This window comes from Anabrus simplex, chromosome 4 (assembly GCF_040414725.1).
Source record: "Anabrus simplex isolate iqAnaSimp1 chromosome 4, ASM4041472v1, whole genome shotgun sequence".
Classification (NCBI taxonomy): Eukaryota; Metazoa; Arthropoda; class Insecta; order Orthoptera; family Tettigoniidae; genus Anabrus; species Anabrus simplex.
Genome location: NC_090268.1, coordinates 422,700,729 through 422,727,321, shown reverse-complemented (window position 1 = coordinate 422,727,321; position 26,593 = coordinate 422,700,729). Strand labels below are relative to the sequence as shown.

The 26,593-nt window shown below is 39.6% G+C and overlaps 1 protein-coding gene across 1 annotated transcript in view; it reads left to right on the top strand.

Annotated features, from left to right (window-relative positions):
- The window catches only part of LOC137500506 (trichohyalin-like), a 196,175-nt gene that overhangs the window by 16,722 nt on the left and 152,860 nt on the right, over positions 1–26,593 (top strand). The window contains exons 3-4 of the mRNA XM_068227425.1: positions 12,927–13,179; positions 22,368–22,532. Of these exons, the coding sequence (XP_068083526.1) occupies positions 12,927–13,179; positions 22,368–22,532 (418 nt within the window). The remainder of the gene's footprint in view (positions 1–12,926; positions 13,180–22,367; positions 22,533–26,593) is intronic.

The following is a 26,593-nucleotide window of genomic DNA, read 5'->3' as shown; positions in this document are numbered from 1 at the left end:
AGGATATTTTCAGGTTTTCATAATTTAAAAAAGGAATTTCGAGTAGCCTGCTTAGAAATGTAGAATTAAATATTTTTCCACCTATAATGAATTCAGTTTGTTCAGTTTGACGAGAAGAAGAATAGAATGATAGGACACATCTTAAGACACCCAGGACTTGTGCAGTTGGTTTTTGAATGAAGTGTAGGTGGTAAGAACGGTAGAGGTTAATTAATGGCGTATGGCCTCCGGAGAGGCCTATTGCGGGTCTTTTTCTCGTAGACGGCCTATTAGGCGGCCTGCATGTCTGTGAAGATGAAGGCCCTACCGAGAATGATTTCTAATGCTGAATACGACACGCACACACCCAGCCTCCGAGTCATTGGAATTAACCAATTAAGGTTAAAATCCCCGACCCGGCTGGGAATCAAACCTGGAACCCTCTGAAATGAAGGCCAGGTACGCTGACGATTCAGCCAACGAGTCGGACAACGGTAGGCGTAGACCAAGGTACGAATATGACAAGCAGATTAGAGTAGATGTAGGATGCAGCAGTTACGTAGAAATAGCACAGGATAGGGTGACATGGAGAGCTGCATCAAACCAGTCTATGGACTGATGAATCAACATCAACAATAAGTTCAGCGAGCCCGCAATGGACATCCTGCAGAAAGAATTTGAAATTAGTATAACTGGAATTATATTTGGCTTAATCACACTAGGGTTACTGAAACTGGAATTCGAAAAGCTTAAGTCAGTTGGCTTTGCAGTATATCACAAACAGTCATCTCTAAGTTATTAGGTGTACAGGATCGTCTGTTTTCAGACAGCAACTTCTCTCCTCATCATCGGATGTTAAGGGTTCATACTTGAAGCAATTGAGAGCTTCCTCTTCAAACACACATCAGAATTTTCATTATTTCACTTACCTTAAACATAATTTGATACTTCTGGTTTTTTCAACCAATAGTTTCATTTTTAAATTTCGTTTTATTTCCTCTGTTTTCAAATATGATACAAAAATATGTTTAAGAGTAGAAGGGTGTCCGGCTCAATGGCTAAATGATTAGCGTGCTGGCCTTTGGTCACAGGGGTCCCTGGTTCGATTCCCGGCAGGGTCGGGAATTTTAACTATCATTAGTTTATTTCTCTGGCATGGGGGTGTGTATGTCGTCTTCATCATCAGTTAATCCTCATTACGACGCGTAGGTCAAATACGGGTGTCAAATCAAAAGATCTCCATTTGGCGAGCCAAACTTGTCCTCGGACAATCTCGACAATAAAAGCCATACGCCATTTCACTTTTCAGAGAAGAAGGATGAACTAAAAGGGAGCTTAAAAAGACCAATAAGCCAAATACGTCGAAAAAGGCAGAAAAGGACAAATAAAACCCACAATTTTCTGGCCTACAATGACCCAGAATGAACATACAGTATATTATGTTGGGCCTCGTTTTCGGACACACGAAAAAAAAAAATTGTCCTCAACTTTCGAGCCCTCTAATAATACTCTAATGATACTCTAATAATGGTTCTCAAAATAGGACGGTCTGACATGAATGTGAACCAACTAAAACAAGGGAATTTATCTGTTCCCTTTAGAAATATAGAATTACAAAATATTGGTACCCAGACATCTCCTGCAAACTTAAAGGTAACGATAATAATGTACCGATGATGTATTGAACCCTTGAACTTACCGTTCCATCGTTGGTCGTCTCCCTCGGCCCCTGCGGTAGAACAATGTCGATTCTTGGATCTTGGGGTCGCTACGGGTTTTTTTAATCACTCACTTCATTGACCAGTGGATAGGGTTCAGAGCATAACTACTTCAAATCTATATATATAAAAGCAAGTCGGGCTGGAGCGATGTATATATAAATATTTAAAAATGAAAAAAAGACGTGAATTAATGAGGCACTTCCAGAAATCTCAGAAATTTGAAACTTGGTACGGAGGAAACTGATGACCCCAGGATCCCTAGAAAAATCGGAAATTCTCAAAATTCCCTGAAGGGGGCACGCTGGGGGGCTCAAATTTTGGGTTCAGCATAAGAACACAGTCGTATAGTATATCCAAAACGATAACCTATAGGTTTTGTGGGCTTAAAAATTTTCGAGAATTTCCTCATTTTTATCCCCTATCCCCCCAAATCAAAATGGCGGCACAACCTGCCAGACGAAGTAGACAATTGAAATTTGGTGAAAATATAGCTTTTGGTCCCTAACCGATGGGAAAATTCCAAGATGTTCAAATTTTTCACTTTTTACCCCCCAAAGATATCGAAATATGGAGGCAATTTTAATGACTGTGCAGACATTCCTTTTGAGCTATTTTTTGGCTAAACGGTAAGTCGTATCACAAAACGGATGGCACAATGTCTCTTCAATTCGGAGTGATCTACAACTTTGGTCCTGTGACATTTTGTCGTATCTCTCTCCCTTATAGGTTAAATTTGGCCGTATTTCTGGATTGTTCGTAAATTTGGTGATTTTTACAAGTATATTTCATTGTTTGACACACTTATAAGAATGATAGGATCATCACGTTGTGTGCGCACATTGGCACGATTAAGGGACATGTGTGTACCAAATTTCATGATTCTAGCTTATACATAAGTAGGCAAAAAGTAATGTAAAATGTTAAAAATGCACCCAAATTTCACCCTATTCAAAATTTGATTTCAATTTACCCCCTTAATATGGGAGATACGAGGAAATGGTTTAGAAACAAATATGTAGAGCGATAAATGAGCCGTCTGATGGCGCAAACCGTTTCTTAATAGCATAAACCGTTTAGGAGATATGAATCTCGAAGTGGAAGTCTGCACTTTTCAACGTGCTCATGCTTATCCGTCATCTATATATATAAAAGCAAGTCGGGCTGGAGCGATGTATATATAAATATTTAAAAATGAAAAAAGACGTGAATTAATGAGGCACTTCCATAAATCTCAGAAATTTGAAACTTGGTACGGAGGAAACTGATGACCCCAGGATCCCTAGAAAAATCGGAAATTCTCAAAATTCCCTGAAGGGGGCACGCTGGGGGGGCTCAAATTTTGGGCTCAGCATAAGAACACAGTCGTATAGTATATCCAAAACGATAACCTATAGGTTTCGTGGGCTTAAAAATTTTCGAGAATTTCCTCATTTTTATCCCCTATCCCCCCAAATCAAAATGGCGGCACAACCTGCCAGACGAAGTAGACAATTGAAATTTGGTGAAAATATAGCTTTTGGTCCCTAACCGATGGGAAAATTCCAAGATGTTCAAATTTTTCACTTTTTACCCCCCAAAGATATCGAAATATGGAGGCAATTTTAATGACTGTGCAGACATTCCTTTTGGGCTATTTTTTGGCTAAACGGTAAGTCGTATCACAAAACGGATGGCACAATGTCTGCTTTTGTAATCAGTACTCCCTACACCGACTTTGACTGCTGGCAGTAGGAATGGGGTCCTTCTCCAACTCCTGTGTAACTGGCATTAGTAAGGAGGGCCTACCATTTTAATGAATAATTCCCTTTTCGATTTGTCTTGCAGAAGGCAAGGGATCATGCAGTTTTGTTCGAAAGTCTCCTACTCTATTGTGTTTGGCTCTAGGCCAGGGTGCCCGCCATTATAAACAAATGTTCCAATTTAAAATTTGACTAGCATTAGGCATTGTGGCCTGCTATTTTCATGGAAACTCACTAATTCTGTGTGACTGGCAGTAAGCTGGCTAGCAGCAGTAAAAAGGGACTGTCATTATAATGATAACTGCACAACTCAATTTTGACTGGTGGTAGGGAAGTTGCCTGGTATTATAATAAAAACTCCTCAACTGTAACCTGTCTGAAAGTAGGAAATGGGTCTGCCATTGTAACTAAAACTCCCCAAATCGATTGTGACCGCGCAGTAGGCATTGGGGCCTGCAATTATAATGTAAACTTGCCAACTCGATTGTGAATGGCAGTAGGCAAGTGAGCCTGGCGTTATCATCACAACTCCGCAACCCTCACTTTACATTGGAAACAACGTATGTGGACCTCCCCATGCTATTTCTCGGATAAGGCTAAGAGACATGCAATTTTAAAACAATCTCATTTGCTGCACGCACAGTATTTACGTCGATATCCGTATACAATGTAGAATACCGTAGCGAAGCACGGGTACATTTGCTAGTGTAATAATAATACTATTTGCTTTACGTTCCACTAATTACTCTTTTACGGTTTTCGGAGACGCCGAGGTGCCGTAATTTAGTCCCGCAGGAGTTCAATTTACGTGCCAGTAAATCTACCGACACGAGGCTGTCGTATTTGAGCACCTTCAAATACCACCGGACTGAGCCAGGATCGAACCTGCCACGTTGGGGTCAGAAGTCCAGCGCCTCAATCGTCTGAGCCACTCAGCCCGGATACTTCAAATGAGGAGCAAAAATGTGCTTATAATAAATTTATTCAATGAAATCACGACAATTATATTTACTAAATATGCAAGAAAAATCAGTTAAATTTGTCACATGTTATAACATAGTCACAATGGATAACATGGGTGGTAAACATTTCTTGAAATTGTGTATAATTATTATTGTCTTCCAAAGAATGAAAACCCGATGTAGGATTTGTGCACAGCAAAACTAGAAAAAGAATAGAAAACCTGAAAATCGGACAACATTGACCCAAACGATAACTGATCCACACGATCCGTGGAAAAATCTGACCTTCAACAACTAGAATTCCAGATTTTCATTTAATTAAGGGTATCCACCAGTCGACTATCCTCTCAGATACTGGAACATCCCGCGAATGGATCCTTAATCGAACCAAATTGACAATCAGTTGCGAAATATTAACAGCAATTATCACAGTCTAAAATAAAATTCCACCGTGTCTTGTGATCTCCTGACACCCTTTAGTTAGACTATAGGTGAATCTCGATGCTGAAACATGCATCACCCCAAACAGATGTTCAGAATGAACCAACAACACTTGATCCGAGGGGATTGTACGTTAAATCGTTATGAAGGAATAAATCTGCGAAATAAAAGCAAACATTAATTCATTATGTGTTTAGACGAAACGCCAAACACTGAAGTTACATAAAAGTGAGAAATCACTGTAAACGTTTTCTCACTAAACCAACGTTCAGGTTAGGAAACTGTTACGTCGTGTAATTCGTTAAAGTACAAGTCCACAATATAAAACAAACAACATGAAATCTTTCCAGTTCTACGAAACTACAACTACTGATGATCATGATGATGCTTGTTGTTTAAATGGGCCTAACATCTAGGTCATGGGCCCAACTACAACTACATTTACAAATCTGTCTTCCTACACTTGTCCCTTAAACTAAGCTACAAGTAATCGGTACATCAACGTCTCACCTAAATAATATTGAGCCGTATCCTGCCGGCCCATAAGAGATACTCGGATTATTATTTGACATAATATGTAAATTTTATTGATATGAATTGCAGTCATATATGGTAAAGTAATGAATCGCAGGATAGCTGAGACCGGAAGTCTATGGAGCCATCACGTCGCTGGATATTGCCCAATACTTCCTCGGGACCGTGAATATGGCTCAGCGTCACTGCGAGTTGGCACATCTCGGCACGTGTACAAAGTGCTGACCAAGTGAAATATTCAGCCAATGAGAACGTGAGGATATGGCAAATATGGAGTCTACATCGCGCGAAGTCATAATCCCAGGTTGACCAACGTGTACAGTTGCTTCAGATAAATTCTGTTATTTGGCGGATTTCCACAGGTCTATAAGTGAAATATAATCAGGAATACGGTATAAAAATTATAGGAAGAGATTTGATATAATCTGAACTGTGTTTTATTGATATGTTATAATTGATATTGTGTCATTATAAATGGCAAGCATTTTTATTGGTGGTTTGTCTAGACAAGCGGGAATCCCATAGTTGCAACGGCGTTACCTACGCTTCCTTAACACCCCAAGCTCTGGAGAGCGTCACTCTGATCGGGTAGTTTGGAGAGTGTAGAAGTGCGGCTCTGATCGGGCAGTTTGGACAGTGTAGAAGTGTAACTCTGATCGTGGATACTGACGCGAGGTGGACGTTGTTCGATGTGCTCCGAGAATTGTACTTAAAAGTTGCCACGTGAATATATCATTAACAGAGTATATTTAATAAGACCAATAAACAGTGTTTCAGTCGTGCAGTTGAATAAAGTAACTGATGCAGATTTAATTGCAGATTATATTATCGCAAAGTTCACTACCAATATATAGACGGTGATAATTAGCCGCCGTGTAGAAAGTGCATGAGAGACGTTCCATTGTCTCATATTTTCGTGTCGGTCGCGTTTCGCGAGGAACTCTCGATTCGTACCGCGTGCCACTCTCAGAAAACAGTGTACATAAATCCTCAAGTGTCGGTGTGTTGGCTAAGTTGGTAGCCATAAAAAGGGTTGTTCGGCAGTGCAGAATGGAGCGGTGAAGTGGTATTCATCCAAAGCCTTCTGTGTTGCAGTGTTCAATAACTTTCAGCAAGAAGATGGCTTCGCCTATGGAAGAAGGAAGTGTATTTCTACGTGTTGAAGCAGTGTTCAACATGGAGTAGACACCCAGCAAGGCAGAAATGTGAGCTGCTGCCATGTATCCAGAGGGTCGTCCAAGATAAGGCGCATGTGTTAATTATGGAATGTTATATGGGTTATGTTAAAATACTAGTGCAGTTTAGAGTAGGGATTTTATTTAACGTAAAGTAAGCCTGACGGCATGTGTTTGTTTCACTTTGATATTGTATATACGGATAAAAGAGAAATGCATGTTCTCTTTATTTTTATTTTTATTTATGACTAGATAGTTGGGATAATTAGGGATTTCTTAGGATTATTTTGTTGTTCATTTATGCATGATAATTTAGTATAGTATTACTCCGCTCTTTTCTTGTATATTAGTGCTAGGAGGATTAGATTGACAAGTTCATCCAATTTTCAAAGTTAAACACTTGCTACGTTATTTTATTTTGGTCATTTAGAGAGACAGTAACAGTAAATTGCATGACGCATGGTATTTCAGAAGCTGTACGTAAGGATCTGCATAACACCGTTGAAAGAATAGGATCTTCGAATTTAGGTTGGAATCTGTTTTTGCCCAATGATTTTCATAGGAAACGAACCGGGTCTCATAATGTAAAAGGCTGATGAGATTTGTGAGAGATATGAGAAGTTATAATGCATGCGGAGTTATAAAGTGATAATGCAGGCCGTTTGCATGCCTGATAAGTGAAAGAATAATGTGCAGTGGATATGTACCTGCTATTGTCTTCTGAGAGAATATTAATTATCAGAATTGACGGAATTGATTCCAGACCAAAGAGTCTGATGTGTGTTAAATTGTCGAAGCATGCTAGGAAGGTACCTATACGATTGTACGTGAGTTTCCGTGTAGCCGACGAAAGATGATATCTCATTGCAAGCTGATATATTGGCCGTGGTGTTTTTTTTTTTTTTTTTGACGGCGTGAATGAGATGGTATTTCCGTGTTACAATCTTGGCGGACAGAATCCAAGCCTTAGTACAGTGTTGAGTTCCAACATTTCCTTTCAGCTCACAGCACACCAGGAAATACGTGACGGATGATCGCGCTGTTGAGTGCGCAAATGCAGCAGAAGAAGGCAATGTTGCCCATTGCTTTCCACATGAATATTGATTGGATAATTATATGTTTTTCTCTTACAGCAAGGTGTTTTATGATGTTTCGTGTTGTTTGAATATGTTGTCTTGTTGTTTAATGGGGAACAGCCCGAGTGCTGAGTTATATTGATGGTCAATCTAGTTCTCACTAGATCCTTTGTGGTGAACCGCGATTCACGTAGAATCTGTGTAGTGTGTGAGACTTTTCTCTTTATCCGATGTAAATAGATGTGATGTTTTGCTTATTTTTGTTCATTGTAAATATAGCGTAGGGAAATGCCACTAGTATTTTTCATAATTCATATCATCATCCCATTGCGTCTTAAATTTTCTTTTATCTTAGTTTTTCTTTTCATCGTAAATTTTCTTTATATTGTAATTTTCCTTTAACGTTTAATCTTGCGACGACTCTAAATTAAATTACAAACCCGTATCGATGTGATGCTTTCAAGTGTGACTCCATCCGAGATAAATACGTATCAGTATATGCGTACATATGTTACCGTATAACATGAACAATGGACAAGCAGAAGAAGATTATTTCTGAACGTATGCAAGTACTCAATGTTGTGCTTGATACTTCATTTCACTTTTGTTTCTTTGAACAATTAACGTTGTTAATGTCCAGTTATTTCTTTAATTTTAAGAATTTTGTAATGACATTTTATTATTTGATTTATTTGATTTTCGAGTAGTATGATTAGGGGATATTTATGAATAAACTCATCCTACCCCATATTATTGTTTCTCATTCGAGTTATACCTCCATTTTCCTGTCATTTACTTATATTTAAGTGTAGAACTTCGACTTTTAACCTGACCCAGTGACGACCACCCCACCCTCTGCCCAACCCTGAGTTAGTCGGATGTTCATACAGGAATGGAGGCATCGTCCTAGAGGGTATTTGCCCCTGGGTACGGTACAATATGAATAACGTAAAATGAAATCAAAATATAATAACAGCTGACGAATCGAAACCGCACTGGTAGTGTAAATCCTACAAAAACAAACTAAGTGTCCACACACTGCACTATCCTAACATACCATACACCCGAAGTAATGAAAAAGAATCAAACAGCAACGAAAGTTCATCAAACTTGAACGCACGCGGCTAAGTAGTAGGGATCAGTCTCCATTAGCCAGGTTTTCACGTGGGACAACCCAAACATTTATGCCGCTACTGATGCAACGATATATGGAAGAACCATCAAGCTAGTAAAGATTATGCCGACACATGGCCTAAATACACTCATGTTCATAAAAACACCTTGAAATACTAGAGATAGGAAGTTCATATTCACAACACATTTGCATTAATATGTTCTGAGAAATGGTTCGCATTGAGACTATGTCGGCCCTCAAGTTCAAGCTCCACACTGATATCTCGGCGCACCACCGCCAATTGGAAAATGTGCCTGCGGCTCTCGTATTCGCTACAAACCGAAAGTAATGGATCAGTGTGACTTAAGCAGACGTGCAGGATGCCTCGCAGACGTATGCGAGAACCGTACCGTCAAATGAGTGAGTTTGAAAGACGGCGCATTATTGACATAAGAAAACGTGATCCATCCATCCGGGAAATTGCCGCTCGTGTGGGGAGAATTGTGTCGGCAGTGCAACGGGTGTGTACAGAATTGTTCACAGAAGGCCGTAGAACACGACGAGATGGGTCTGGTCGCACCACCCAGAATACTCCCCGCGTAGTTCGACACCTCAACCGAATGGCATTGCAGGTGAGATCTGCGTCCTCCTCGGCCCTGGCGCAACAGTGGAACAGTGTAACACATTGTACACTATCAAAAGTGACAGTCCGTCGCCGTTTATTACGGTCTGGGTAACCGGCGTGTCGTCCACTCCTCCGCCTATCTTTGACTAATGTGCATAAACATGCTAGACCGCAATGGTATATGGAACGACGTCACTGGGGACAGGAATGACAGCAGATAGTGCTTTCGGACGAATCCAGGTTCTGTTTGTTTGAAAATGATGGCCGCATTTTGGTTCGCCGCAGACAGGGTGGGAGAGGTATCACATTGACTGCATTCGCACAAGACATACAGCGCCATCTCAAGGCCTAATGGTATGGGGTACAATTGGGTACAACCACAAATCACAGTTGGTGCGTGTCCATGGTGCTGTGACCAGTTTGATCTACGTAAATGACATTCTGCGACCCGTACCCACACCCTTTCTGCACAACACCCCAGACGCCATATTTTAGCAGGACAATTCGCGACCACATTTTGCTGCATGAATACGTGCCTTCTTGTTGTCACAGGATGTCAGACTGTTGCCCTGGCCCGCTCGATCACCGGACTTGTCGCCAATCGAAAATGTGTGGGATATGGTGAAACGACGTGTGCGGTGCTGTGACCCAATGCCAAGCCTCAAAAAGAACTGTGAAACCAGGTGAATGCAGGATGGATGGCTATACCCCCAGGACGCCATTCGCGCCTTATACGCGCCGATGCCGTCACGCATGGAACAAGTTATCAGTGCCCATGGAGGACCCAGAGTCTACTAGGCAACAGGACACGTGTTGAACCTAGATGACTGAAATGGTAATGGTTTCTGCAGAACATACTAATAAACATGTCCTGTGAATATGAACTTCCTATCTCTAGTCTTTCAAGGTGTTCTGTTTTTTATGAACATGGGTGTAGTACCCGCTAATATCTTCTGTATACGTTATTCAACAAGCCAGTAGTCAGTGAATATGCGATAACAAGAACAGCCTCCTTACAAAACTCTAAATACTGATGTTTCGAGCCTGTTTATAGCTTTCTGCAGTCAGTGTAGCAAAGTAGGCTTACAATAGACGGTTGAGTTGTAAATAGTAGTAAAGTATTTGTTCCTAGGAACGAGATTATTTCTTAACATTGTTGTGACCTTCAGCGTATTTTGTTTACTATAATAGGAATATACATTTCTTGTGTGTGTGTGTTCGTTCGTTCGTAATATATATGCGTATTATTTTATTCCTTCTGATTTTAAAACTAACAAGTGTTAACTTATTATTATTATTATTATTATTATTATTATTATTATTATTATTATTGTTGTTGTTGTTGTTGTTGTTGTTACGGAGTTTCCGTGGAACAGAGAGAGGCGAAAGAAGGTGTGGGCTGGAATGGGTCTATCTAGGAAAGTCAAAGATCCATTTAAAGCTTTAAAATAATGTTATATTTCTTTTCAGAAAATGAAATGTTAACAAATGTTTCCGGTACGGGTAGTCAGGTACAAAATAGCAATTTTGATACAAGAATAAGTAATTTACAAATTTTGAGCTTCAAGCTCCATATTTACAAGTTTCCTGAATCGCTAAAGTTGCGTTTTGATAGATAAGGAGAGAAATCTCCCAAAACGCAATTTTCAAGATCACTTTGCTCCAACTGTTAAAAATTACGGCCTTCCAACGGCATCAGTCAGTAGTACACATAAATCTATTACAGAACCAGAAAAGAGCGTACCGAGCTCGATAGCTGCAGTCGCTTAAGAGCGGCCAGTATCCAGTATTCGGGAGATAGTAGGTTCGAACCCCACTGTCGGCAGCCCTGAAAATGGTTTTCCGTGGTTTCCTATTTTCACACCAGGCAAATGCTGGGGCTGTACCTTAATTAAGGCCACGGCCGCTTCCTTCCCACTCCTAGCCCTTCCGTGTCCCATCGTCGCCATAAGACCTATCTGTGTCGGTGCAACGTAAAGCAGCTAGCAAAAAAAAAAAAAAAAAAAAATAGAAAACAGCTTACTAGCTCTACAACTTCGAAAAGGAGACTGTGCTCCCAACCTTTACAGCCTGATTCAGGCAACCTTTAAATTACATTAAAGATTAGAGCTTCTTTGCTCAATAAAATGACATTTCTAGGCCTCTCTAGGCGCAACCAACAATTTACAGCGCCGTAGTAATTACTTTTATATTACACAGGAGTATCTAGTACCCATACTACCGGGCCTTCGAGAAGCAGAACAGGTTAGATTACTGGCCCAAAATTAAAGTGTATGGAGGCGTACACGTGCGCTCCTTGACTACCACATTTAAAACCCTACTTGTGCTCGCGGCCCGATGATGCAGAGAACTACTGAGGTGACTAGAAGGACAAGTTAATAAATGATTTACAGGATGAAAACAGTTACAAGATCATCGTCACCTCAAGATAAACTGAAGTGGAATTCGAGAGGGTAATGTATTCTCTATCCCCGATTTACAGTTTAAGTCTTCATGAAATTTTACATGAGAAAGAAGAAAGTTTACATTTTATAAACAGACGGTTACATTGTTAAAGGTTAGAACCTTCCCCTCGGGTCAGTTTGCGGAGATAGCTACAGAGATAGAAAACTGGTTGCCATTACCTCGGCTGATGTTCTGTCTGCCGAAGTATGAGCAACCCCGCCTCCTCTCTTAACGCACACACTCAGTAACTCGACGATCAATAAGTCAAGTTAACTTGAAAAAGCCGCAGCTTTTATACCCGAGAGAAGAGTTCGAGAAGGCTCTGGACTAAATCCGGGCACACCCTCTCATTTTATTGGCGGAAATAATAGGTACAAGAAACGTTTGATTGGCTGAAAAAAAAATACAGAAAATTTATGATTGGTTAAAACCCAATGCTGGCGGGATGAGAAGGAAGTGTCGCAAACCTTGAAGTATCAAAATAATGAAAGTCAATTCAGTTGAGAAAACCTACGAACATAAAACTTCTTTAAATCTTTAATTATTCCACCTTGCACCAGATTGCATGACCTCATTTTTTTTCGTAGAGACATCTATGGAGAAAAGTGCAAACTTCAAACAAAAAAATGCAGTCAGTTTAGGAAACGTTAAAATAACATATTCCTCAGTTATTTAGTAGTGACTTCTTCTGATCAATGTTCCAACTTCATGCACTAGCTGTTTCAAGATTTGTTCGGTAGAAAGCGTTCCTTAAGGCGCTTCTTTTAAATGTGCGGGTTTTAGGTGTACCTCCCGGTACAATTGTTATTATTATTATTATTATTATTATTATTATTATTATTATTATTATTATTATTATTATTATTATTATCATCGTCGTTGCTGTTCATTATAATAATATACAACCTTGTACAACAAAATAAACTTGTAACTTTCCTTATCAGGAAAGAAGGGGTCAATTTTCAATTATTGCCTTGGGGTGGGGGCGAGCTTCTTAGCGCCGCTACTGCCTGAATACCGAAGCGGGCACAAAAGTCACAGAAGAAGAATGTGGGAATGTTCCCTTACATCCAACCAGAAGCTCTATGAAAGTAATGTCTTTGATGTTTTTTCAGGGAGGAAATCCGCCGAGAGCGGAACGAAAGGTGCCAGAGACACTTGGAAGAAAAGAAGAGGCTGCTCGAAGCCTCCTTGCAGGAGAGGTTCCGAGCCTTCGAAACGAAGATCCGCCACCGCGTCAACAACGCAAAACTGATCGCGCGCTACCGCAAGATCCTGACGCTCCGACGCTGGAATGCCAGCGAACAAGAGAGGAAAGAGCGACAGGAGCGCGAGATTCTGGAGAAGAAGCAACAGAAAGAGCGATCCGTGAGTCACATATTTTACTCATATTCCCAAAGTCTCATAAGTTCTCTAAGCATATTATGGCGATTTACAGAAAAATACAAAAATTGTGAACCGTCGTGTCAAAAGGGAGCCAAAGTCGGTAGTGGAAATTTGGCAACAGAGATGAACAAATGTGTCTGGGGCATAAACATTACATTACTTTGTTTTGTGCTGTTGTGCTACCTATGGGTCTTATTAACAAACTGAGTCACGCAGCATTTCGAGACTTCGCCACTCGATGTCATGAAAACTTTGTACAATTGGTAAGAAAATTAGTAAAAGTTGTAATGAAATTTTATCAAAATACAGTTTTCTTAATAACAACATGTAACTTAAATGTATCTTGAAAGCTTTTCAGGCTGTCCAACACACAAGTTAAATATTACACTATAACATACCTGCAAAAGAACACACTATTAAACAATGAATGACATATTTTGTTCTTGGAAGAACATCATCAGATTCTATCAAGTCACACTCAAATACAATGATCAGCCAGAACACTATGACTACCTACCTAATAGCCAGTATGTCCAACTTTGGCACGGATAACAGCAGCGACACGTCTTGGCATGCAAGCAACGAGGCCTAGGTAGGTCGCTGGAGGGAGTCGGCACCACATCTGCACACTCAAGTTACCTAATTCCCGTAAATTTCAGGGAGGGGGGCGATGAGCTTTGACGTCACGTTCAATCACATCACAGATGTGTTCGATCGGGTTGAGATCTGGTGAGTTGAGGGGCCAGCACAACAATTGCAGCTCACCACCGCTCTGACACTGTGCCAACGTCCAGTGACGATGGTCACGTGCCCATTTCAGTCGTAGTTGCTGATGTCGTGATGTTAATATTAGCACATGCAAGGGTCGTCAGCTGTGGAGGTTCATTTTTGGGAGTATTCGGTGCACTGTGAGTTCAGACACACTTGTATTATGCCCAGCATTAAAGTCTGATGTTAGTTTCACTACAGTTCGCTGCCTGTCCTATTTTACCAGTCTGCCCAGCCTACGACATCCAACATCTGTAATGAGGGGTGGCCGCCCAACCCCTCGACATTTGGATGTGGTTTCACCTTGGTTTCGCCACTTGTTGAAGACACTCACCACAGCACTCTTCGAACACCCGACAAGTCGTGCAGTTTTTTAAAATGCTTATGTCAAACCTCCGGACCATCACAATCTGCCCTCGGTCAAACTCCGATAGATCGCGCACCTTCCCCATTCTACACATGAACATCACACTCACTGATACTACAGTAAGTGTGTCTGACTAACAGTCATAGCTCTTCAGGTGATGCTGCTATCGAATGGATGGGTTTATATCGATAGTAGGTAGGTGGTCATAATGTACTGGCTGATCAGTGTATTTAGAATGAAAATCAACAGCCTGTTCCCAGTAATTCGACCAGGTCAGGAATGCAATGAATGAAGACCCCATCTAGCAGTGAGGATAGGAATTGTGCCAGCTGCCGAGGCCTGTCACACTCTTCCGGGGCAATGATTAATGACTGGCAGATGAAATGAAATGGTGGGTGTGCTATTTACCAACTGATCAGCCCAACTTAGCACACTGGGGTCATACGCTGGCAACCAGGAATGAGTTAGCTGGAAAAATTATAATGTCCAATAATGGACCATTAATGTTGCTATTATAAATTTACTCATTTGGGACAAATATTTCAGTTTCCCTATGGGAATCAACATCTCAACATCTATATCACATACCACTTAGACAAGCAGCTCGTCTTCTTTCCCCCAAGTCTTCCCAGCCCAAACTTTGCAACATATTTGCAAGGCTACTCTTTCATTAGAAATCACCCAGAACAAATCAAGCTGCTTTTCTTTGGATTTTTTCCAGTTCTTGAATCAAGTAATCCTGGTAAGGGTCCCATACACTGGAACTATACTCTAGTAGGGATCTTACCAGATACTTATATGCCCTCTCCTTTACATCTCTACTACACCTTCTAAATACCCTCATGCCCATGTGCAAAGATCTGTACCCTTTATTTACAATCATGTTTATGTGATCACCCGAATAAGACCATTCCTTATATTAACACCTCGATACTTACAGTAATCTCCAAAAGGAACTTTCACCCCATCAAAGCAGTAATTAAAACTGAGAGGACTTTTCCTATTTGTGAAACTCACTTTTAACCCCATTTATCATCATACCATTACCTGCTGACCATCTCACAACATTATCGAGGTCATTTTGCAGTTGCTCACAATCTTGTAACTTATTTATTACTCTGTACAGAATAACATCATCTGCAAAAAGTCTTATATTTGATTCCACTTCTTTACTCATATCATTTATACATATAAGAAAACATAAAGGTCCAATAATACTGCCTTGAGGAATTCTCCTCTTAATTATTACAGGGTCAGATAAAGCTTTGCCTACTCTAATTCTTTGATATCTGTTTTCTAGAATTATACCAACCATTTAGTTACTCTTTTGTCCAGTCCCATTGCACTCATTTTTGCCAGTAGTTTCCCATGTTCCACCCTATTAAATGTTTTAGACAGGTCAATCACAATACAGTCCATTTGATCTCCTGAGTCAAAGATATCTGTTATATTTTGCTGGAATCCTACAAGTTGAGATTCAGTGGAATAACTTTTCCTAAACTCAAACTGCCTTCTATCGAACCAGTTATTAATTTCGCAAACATGTCTAATATAATCAGAAAGAATGCCTTCCCAAAGCTTACATGCAACGCATGTCAAACTTACTGGCCTGTAATTTTCAGCTTTATGTCTATCACCCTTTCCTTTATATACAGGGACTACTATAGCAACTCTCCATTCATTTGGTATAACTCCTTCAACCAAACAATGATCAAATAAGTATTTCAGATATGGTACTGTATCTCAACCAACTGTCTTTAGTATATCCCCCGAAATCTTAACAATTCCTGCCGATTTTCTAGTTTTCAACTTTTGTATTTTATTGTAAATTTTAATACTTCTTTAGTATTAGTCACCTCCTCTAACTGGATCTTATCCCTGTAACCAACAATCTTTACATACTGCTGACTGAATACTCCTGCCTTTTGAAGATCTTCACATACACACTCCCCTTGTTTATAATGATTCCTGGAACCTGTTTCTGTCTTAAAGTACCTATACATAACCTTCCATTTTTCTATAAAATTTGTATGACTGCCAATTATGTTTGCCATCACGTTACCCTTGGCTGACTTCTTTGCTTCTTACTTCCACAGCCATTTCTAACTCTTTCTTTCCAATCTACACCTTCTTTTTAGTCTCTTTATATCTCTATTATAATAAGTGGGTCTTTACCATTCTTTACCACCTTTAAAGGTGCAAACCTGTTTTCACATTTCTCAACAATTGCTTTAACCTTTTCACTGCCGAGTTTTTGATGACCAGGTGAGCCCTCTGGGCCGGGATTTTTTAAAGGAAGAAGCACTTTTATAGATATATTTTTACCAATACTACAGTATTAAAGGAATGCATATCATCTTCTTAACCCTGCAGCCCAATACGGCGTCGGGGATGAAGTGAGATTATATTTTACACCATATTTTTACGGACGGATGCCCTTCCTAATGCAAACCCCAGTTGAAAAGATCATGAATATGAAATGAATGATGGTGAATGAAACTGGGTAAGGAAGTGGAAGGAGGCTTTGGCGTATGAATACGAACTGTCCCGACGTTTGCTTGGAACTACAAAAGGGAAACCACACCACCAAAAAAAAAAAATTCTCAGTACAGCTGACGGTGGGGTTCGAACCCACTCCCCTGCTGAGTGCAGAGCTTGGCTCCATAGCCGTAGCATGTTAATACGTGCGGCTACTCTGCTCAGTGATACTGTTACTGAAATATAATGTAAAATTGGTGATCCAAGAACGGGTATTATCAAAATCTTTTACAATTGGGGAAAGAAGTATTTATCTGAGGAGGGGGTGATAATTCCGCATGAGATTCATCATTGCTACTTTAACTCACACTTTCTTGTAGTTCAGTATCGCCACTTAGATATTCTCCATCTTCATTATCAAAATATAGCTCTCCAGAATCACTATTTATGAGGAAAGATTCAATTTCTTCATCAACAAGAGATGAATGTATACTTCAAGACGCCATGGTAGCTACACGTAAGCAGGAAAGATGTTCCACTCCAACGAAGCTGAAATAACACCAGATCGCTTTCAAAACACGCGAAATGGAGAACTTCTTTCAGCATTTACATGGAATCTCAAAGCATGACACTATATCGCGTTCATTCTTGAGATCGGTGAAGTACACACTGCACAAAAACGTACATATACGGGTTTGGCGGACGAGGCACGGCGTTCAATAATGTATATATACCGGTTTGGCAGTGAATGGGTTAAATCCATCCCAGAGTCTGTTAACACTTTTATTTACCATTTTACACCGATTATAGTTACTTTTTAAAAACTCCCTCATGCCTGCTTTATCAGCTATATGGTACTGCCTAATAGTCCTACTTTTAAGATCTTCCTTTCTATCACTTCAGTTTCTCTATAGAGCTCATCTCGTTTTACCAGCACCATGTCCAGGATATTCTTCCCTCCAGTTGGTTCCATCACCTTCTGAATCAGCTGTCCTTCCCATATTAACTTATTTGCTATTAGTTGGTCATGTTTCCTGTCGTTTGCATTTCCTTCCCAATTGACATTTGGTAAATTCAGATCTCCTGCTACAATCACATTCCTTTCCATGTCGTTTCACACATACCTGATTACCTTATCAAATAATTCTGAATCATAGTCAGCGCTACCCTTTCCAGGGCTGTACACTCCAAATATATCAAGTTGCCTATTATCTTTAGAAATGAACCTTACACCTAGAATTTCATGTTTGCCATCTTTAACTTTCTCGTAGCTTACAAATTCTTCTTTCACCAGAATGAATACTCCCCCTAGTACCATTCCTATCCTATCTCTGTGATACACACTCCAGTTCTGTGAGAAAATTTCCGCATCCATTATATCATTTCTCAGCCATGATTCAACTCCTATTACAATAACTGGTAAGTATATATCAATGAAATTACTTAGTTCTATTCCTTTCTTTACAATACTCCTACAGTTCAACACTAACATTTTAATGTCATCCCAACTTGACTTCCAGATCCATGTACACTTATCACCACTCCCTAAACCACCCCCTTTCCCTAAATGTACCTCCCTATAACCCTTCAAAACAAAGTTCCTAACTTATACATACCACTGCGGTTTAAGTGAAGGCCTTCTGAGCACTGATCCCTATCACCTAACCACCCATTAGGATCTAGAAATCTCACACCCAGTTTCCCTCATAGCCATTCTATAGTCTCATTTAAATCCTCAATCACCTTCCAGTCAGTATCCTTCCAACACAGTATTCCACTCATTACAATCTCTGCTTCCTTAAACTCCACCAGTGCTGCATTTACTAGATTCCACATATCCCCAACTATGTTGGTACTTATACCAGCTTGCTTTACATTATTGGTACCAATGTGAAACACTACCATCTTCTCCTTTCCCTCCTCCTTCTCTTTTACTTTCTTCAACATCTACCTCAACCTAATTCCTGGATAACACTCTACCCTGGTTCCCTTTCCTCCACACACTTTCTGCACATGTCTAACAATGGAATCCCCCATGACCAGAGCATCAACCCAACCCACCTCATTTGTTCCCCTCCCCTCCTGGTCAGCCTTATTTTTACTGATAGCTGCAGAAGCTACTTCCTCCTTCCTTTTATCCCTCCCATGACCCTGTTCCACCTGACATTTTCTATCCTCTACTCTACATTCCCTTTCCTACCATTTCCCTTCCTCCTACTTCCACACTTCTCAACAACAGTTCCCTGTTCCTCATCCTCCCTCTGTTGTTCTACCTGCAGTGACTGGTACTGATTTCTCACAGACACGTGTCCTGAATTCTGATCCTGAACAGAGTCCTTAGCCTGCAATCTCCTTCCCCTTAGAACATTAGACCACCTGTCTTCTACAATTCCCCCCTTTCCTTCCCATCCCTTTTTTTACACTTAATGCATCCTGTACATTGTTTGAGGTAGGCCCACCTTCCTTCCTGTCTTCTGAGAGAATCCTAATTATCTCCCTCAAACTCTCCAACTCCTCCCTCATACTCCTTAATGCCTGGCCACACCCACAGTTCCTACACTTGCACTCCTTAGCCATTCTTTATGGAAAAATGAAATGAAAAGGAAAAATAAAATAATTATCAAGTGCAAAAAATGTGAAAGGAAAGAAATATTGTCTAGGATAGTACACAAAGATTACACGAAAATAAGTTAAGTAATATACTACTACACTACAATAATACTTAATTGTACTCTATTTTAATACTACAACATCCTAAGAAAATAAAAACTGCCGTTAATTACTGAATACCAAAAGGAATACACAAGAATTACACAATTCTAAGCTGCAGTAAAGCCTACCATAATTATAACAGCAGAATTCTAGTAAGAGAGTTTCTATGTATATCTCTACTATAGGCCTACTACACAAATATTTTACAATAATAGAATAAGCATGCTAGTCCGCCTCTGTGGTGTAGTGGTTAGCGTGATTAGCTGCCACCCTCCGAGGCCCGGGTTCGATTTCCAGCTCTGCCACGAAATTTGAAAAGTGTTATGAAGGCTGGAATGGGATCCACTCAGCCTTGGGAGGTCAACTGAGTAGAGGTGGATTTGATTCCCACCTCAGCCATCCTCGAAGTGGTTTTCCGTGGTTTCCCACTCCTCCTCCAGGCAAATGCCATGATGGTACCTAACTTAAGGCCACGGCCGCTTCCTTCCCTCTTCCTTATCTATCTCTTTCAATCTTCCCATCCCCACCACAAGGCCCTTGTTCAGCATGGCAGGTGAGGCCGCCTTGGCGCAGTACTGGTCATCCTCCCCAATTGTATCCCCCAACCCAAAGTCTCACGCTCCAGGACACTGCCCTTGAAGTGGTAGAGATGGGATCCCTCGCTGAGTCCAAGGGAAAAACCAACCTTGGAGGGTAAACTGATTAAGAGGAATAAGCATGCTAATTTCTAATAGATATTACTCATATACTACAGTACACTACAATAAATTTAAACTACATTCAAACATATCCTAATTATAGTACTGTATGTCTCTACTAAGCACAAACAGAAATGGGGGTACACGGAAAATACCTTCACGAAGATTATAAAGACAATCGGGCGTACCCTGGGCAATGTTGAGGAATCCTCAGCGGCTGATTCTTCCATCACTGAAACACTAACTTATTAGTTATTATGAACTACAAATGGCATTTTTCAATGCCAGCTTTAGTAATAATCTCAATTAATATAGAGCAAATTTCACCAGAGAAGGAAGCCTTATTATCTGACATTTGCACAAAACATAATTGTGATATCCTACTGGTTCAGGAGACACATAGAGCGTCAAATGATCACCGACCAAAGGTGAACAGAATGAAACTTGTCCTGGAAAGACCTAATGAACAATATGGGAGTGCAGTTTTCATTAAACAGGGCACCAACATTTTATCTGCAGTCTTGACCTGTGTAGATGACATTGAAATGCTGACCATTGAAATTAAATCCTGCACTATCACATCTATCTACAAGCCACCACATAAAGAATATAAATTTACAGAAACTTCCAATTTCCATTCTCAACCAACAAAGCTAGTCAGCGGTGATTTCAATTGTCATAGTATGTCTTGGGGATACAAAGAGACTGACACAAATGGCCAAAATTTAGAAGAATGGGCCGAATGCATGGGGCTTAAACTAATACATGACCCAAAGTTATCCTATTTCTTTAACAGTGGTTGATGGAGGCGAGGTTACAACCCAGACAACATTTTTGTCACAGAACACATTGCTCACCAAACCAAGAAACAAATTGCAGAACCATTTCCAAGAACACAGCATTGAGCTCTTATATGTACCGTACAGGCAGTTGTTAAACCAGAGAAAGTTATGTTTGAAAGACAGTTCAACTTCAAAAAAACTCAGTGGAATACTTTCTCTCAAAATCTGGATGATGAAGTAGCAAAAATCAAGCCTGATCCAGTAAATTACCTAGATTTTGTAGAATTAGTAAAAACCATTTCCTGTAAACATATCCCTAGGGGTTGTAGAACAATGTACATACCTGGACTTGATAAGAACTCAAAATCCCTCCTTGATAAATATGAACAGCTATTTGAAATTGACCCCTTCGCAGAGGGTACAATACAAACAGGAGAGCACCTCCTCGAAGCTCTATCAACATCAAGAAAAGAAAAATGGTGTAACCTTCTCGAAAGTTTGGATATGAAACGCTCAAGTCGACAAGCCTGGAAATTACTTAAGAATCTTAACGGTGATCCTACAGTCTCACCCTGTGAGTTGAATAAAGTTACTCCTGATCAAATAGCCCATCAACTATGGATGAATGGCAAAACCACGAGAAGATACAGAGAAGTAAAAGTCCAACGGTATGAAGAGGAGAATGACCACCTTGGCACACCATTTACGGAAGAAGAACTGAGAACTGCCATCAAATGTATGAAAAATAACAAAGCTGCCAGCTTGGATGACATAAGATCAGAGCAAATACAACATTTTGGCCCCATAACTATCAACTGGGTTTTGCAACTGATGAATGTGTGTGTGACTAGAATGCTGATTCCAAAGATCTGATGCAAAGCAAAAGTTGTGGCCTTGCTGAAACCAGGAAAAGAGCCAAATGACTTCAAAAACTTCAGACCCGTATCTCTTCTCTGTAATCTTTTCAAAATTCTGGGAAGGATATTGAATCGTATTTCTGATTCTATCGACAGAAAGATTATAAAGGAACAATCAGGTTTCAGACCGGGGAAGTCATGTTCTGGTCAGATACTTAATCTAACCCAGCATATTGAGGATGGATATGAGAGGAAACAAATAACAGGAGTTCCTTTTATTGATCTCACGGCTGCTTATGATACAGTGCATCATAAGAGAATGACAAGGAAGCTGTATTCAACAACCAGAGACTATCGACTAACACAGTTTATTCAATGCCTGCTCCAGAACAGACAGTTTTTTGTCACTCTGAAGGACAAGAAAAGCCGATGGAGATGTCAAAAGAATGGCCTTCCCTAAGGAAGTGTGTTGGCTCCAATATTATATAACATCTATACCAACGATCAGCCACTTAACACCAGAACAAGGGCTTTCAGCTATGCAGATGACACAGCTCTTGCTGCTCAAGGAGTGACATTTGAAGAAGTAGAATTAAAACTGACATCTGCTCTTGAAGAACTAGCTGTCTATTATGATGAGAACCACCTGAAACCCAATCCGGAGAAAACTCAGGTATGTGCATTCCATCTGCACAACAAGGAAGCAAGAAAGGAGTTGAATGTGACCTGGAAAGGACACAAATTAAACCATTGTGATCAACCCAAATATCTAGGGGTAAAGCTGGACCATGCCCTAACTTATAAACAGCACTGTATAGATACCAAACAGAAGGTATGCAGCAGGAATAATCTCATTCACAAACTCACACACACAACATGGGGAGCACAGCCTAATGTCCGACGTACATCTGCCCTTGCCCTGTGTTTCTCTGCTGCAGAGTATGCTGCTCCAGTCTGGAGGAATTCCACTCATACAAATCAAGTGGATGTTGCCCTCCATGAGACAGGTCGCATTGTTACAGGCTGCTTACAACCAACTCCTGTTAATAAGATCTTTCCACTTATGGGAGTAGCACCTCCAGATGTTAGGAGACAAGTTGCAGCAGAGATTGAGAAGAAGAAGCAAGAAACAGATCCAAGACATCCAATGTTTGGACTTCACGCCCACCCATCAAGATTGAAATCGAGGAAGAGCTTCCTACAAACAAACAACGTCAATCCCATCATCAGCCGAATCTCGGCGAAAGGAGCTCTGGAGAAGGAAGTCGCCTGTAGGATTATGGGACGTGAAAGAGAAGCCAGCTGCAGGACGTCATCTTCAGTATGGATATGGGAAGACACTTAACAGATTAAGATCTGGAGTGACATGTTGTAAAACCAACCTGCAAAGGTTGTGCGAGTGTGGTGAAAAGCAAGATCATGGACACCTTCCCACCTGTAGAAATCTGCCTAAACCATGTCGTATGAAGGATTTGGTGGAAGCCAATGAATGTGCAATCTCGACAGTTGAATACTGGAGAGACAAAGTGTAAATAGAGTATTTGTAAATATATTGTAGTGATTTCAGACACAGATAAATAAAAATAAATAAACAAACAGAAATGGAAATTACAAGTTTGAAATTTGCAAGGACTACTCAAAGATTACCAACAAAACTAAATTCTGAGACAGATTATTATTAGCACTATTTTATCTTATTATGCTCTAATAGATACAAACAAAAGATACACACACAGAGATACACACAAATATAGTGGGCAAGATATGGTGCTATCTAAATATAGGTACCATATCTACACTACAATTTATTATTGAAGTGAGCACTTCCAAAAATTCATCAAGCCAGTATCCCCAATGGACCGAAAGTTAATTACACACCCAGTCCTTTATATAAAACCCACAGTTCATTCTGAGATTCTTAAAAAGAAATCACCATTTTCTAGCCAACAAATCTATTAGAAACACTAAAGAACTAGTTGACAAAATCAAACTTGTAAAAATCAAACCTGACCACTCTATCCATTCATTCCATATCATTAACATATATCCTAGCATCCCCATATCTGGAGTTTGTCCCATTATATAGTGAAATAGAATTTAACATAATACAGTAACTTAAGTTAACTTTAAATTCCTGAATTTTAAAATTTGTTTTAAATAACAATTACAATATTTTAGTTTTATCAACACTATACACCAATAAAATGGTCTATCAATGGGATCACTGGCCTCAGAAACCTTAGCTGAAATCCACCTTGATTATTTAGAACATACCAGAATTTTTAACAATAATATTTTCTACAACATTCAATTTTGGGTCAGATACGTAGATGTTACTATAGTTATAATGGATGAGAACTTAGTTTACACCACCACCACCCTTTCAAACTTAAACACAGTTGATCCATACATCAATTTCACTCTAGAATCAGAAACTGAATATAAAATCAATTTTTTAGACTTAACTATCTCAAGACACCATAACTCCCTTAGCTACAAAATTTATAGAAAACCTACACAAACCATAAACACCATACATCAAGTCTCTTTACATCCCCTTCACGAATGTGCTACATACTACAGCATGGTTCGTTGTGCATTCAATATCCCAATGTCAAAAAGATCTTATACAAGAGTTTAAACACCATCAGAAACATAGCCAGGGCCAACGGATATAATGAATATTTCATTGAAGGAATAATAAATAAAGTCCCACATCGACTTTCCATTATCTCATCAAAGAAGAAGAAAATTACAAACTTTTTTTTTTTTTTGCACTTTCACTTTAATAATCTACAGATAGGCCTACACAAGATTTCCAAAATTTTCAATAAACATGACATAAAAATATCTTTTAAAACAGACAATAATAATGTATCAATTCTACACAACATAAACTCAGTTAATAATAATAAATTCTATAGATCGTGTGTTTATATGCTTAAATATAGTAGCTGTCCATCCACCTATATCGGTCAAACAGGTAGAAACTTCGACATGAGGTACTTAGAACATGTAACTTCATGTAAATATAATAATTTTCAGCTTGGAAAAACATATGATGGACTCAATCCATAAATTCACGAATATTGGTCAAGATCTAAATATCTTAAAAATGGTTAATAAGGGTTCTCTGCTCAATATCTTCTAGAATAGCCTATTGTTTCATCCACCTGGATCAATTCTTTAATTCCAATTTCAACCTTAATGAAATATCTGAAAGAACAAACCCTTTATTTGATCTATTAATTCCTGTTTTCAATAAAAAGAAATGAATTACTCTAAACCCTCTTCTTTCCCTACAGCAATCACCCACCTTTTCACATCCCTCAGCCCCACCTTAGACATTTTTCTTTTTTTCCATGTTGCAAACAAATGAACATCTCAACACTTTCCCATCAACATCATTCTGTTTACACTTGTTTCAGCTGAGCTGAGTTCTAGAAGATCCCTCAAGTGCTGGTATTTTAGTGTTGCACCTGGTCTCCTGTGATGTGCATTCTTCAAATTGGAGGAAAGCTGAGAGCTTGCACAGGACACATAATTGTGATGAGTGCCTTTAAAATCTTTCCCTTGACTTGCACTGAATTTCATGCTTACTTCAAAAATTGTATCTATATTCATGTCTTGAATTAACTTTGATTTTGACTGATGTTGGTCTCTGGTAAGATGGAAACTAGTTTCAACAAATATATGTCACTTTTTTTAACCTTACAACAAATAGTACTGAGTAGGTAGAAACCTTTAGCTTTTGTTTTACACTATATTGCTCTTCAATACGGATCAATATGATATTTATTACCTATGATTTGCCAACCAGTCTGCGTGAAAGTGCCTCATGTTATCTGTGTACGGCTCAGTCACAAATACATCAAAACCAAAACACTTCCTCACTGACAACAGAGTACCGGTATTTCTGTATTTCTTTATGAGATTATGAGGGTCCATTATGCAAGTCCTGTTTCTTCTTTATTCTTAAAGATCATAATGCTTGTCGTTTAAAGGGGCCCAACATCTAAGTCATCAACCCTATTTGTAAAGAAATTAGGGGGTCTTATGAGGAAATACGATTAAACAGTAAACATGACTATACATTATTAATAACTTCAAGGCAGTTCAAACATTTATAATAATAATGTTACTTGCTTTACGTCCCACTAACAGCTTTTACCGTTTTCAGAGAATTTAGTCCCTCAGGAGTTCCTTTACGTGCCAGTAAATTTCTGACACAAGGATGACATATTTGAGCACCTTCAAATACCACCAGACTGAGCCAGGATCAAACCTGCCAAGTTGGGCTCAGAAGGCCAGTGCCTCAACCATCTGAGCCATTCTGCCTGTAACTTTCAACATTGTCCAACTCCTCAGCTGAATGGACGGTGTTTTGGCATAGGGACACAGGTTTGAGTTACTGAGTTTGGGAATTTTCATTACACTTGGTTAATTCCTGTAGCTCAGGGGCTGAGTGTTTGTGTTCGTTTCAACACACATCTTCATTTACATTTAACACATCACCAGAGTCTGGCCGTAAAATGGTCAAATCCATAAAAGTTCCAACTGCAGATAATTGGGGAAAAGGCCAGGGAGAAGCAGAAGGAGTTCCCAACATTGGTATGGAGTGAGATATGAATTAACCATAATTATATTTACATAAAAGATTCACCAGTCCCAGCCAAGTCAGGAGCTTTTTTTTCTATTATCTTTATGTCGCACCGACGCAGATAGCTCTTATGG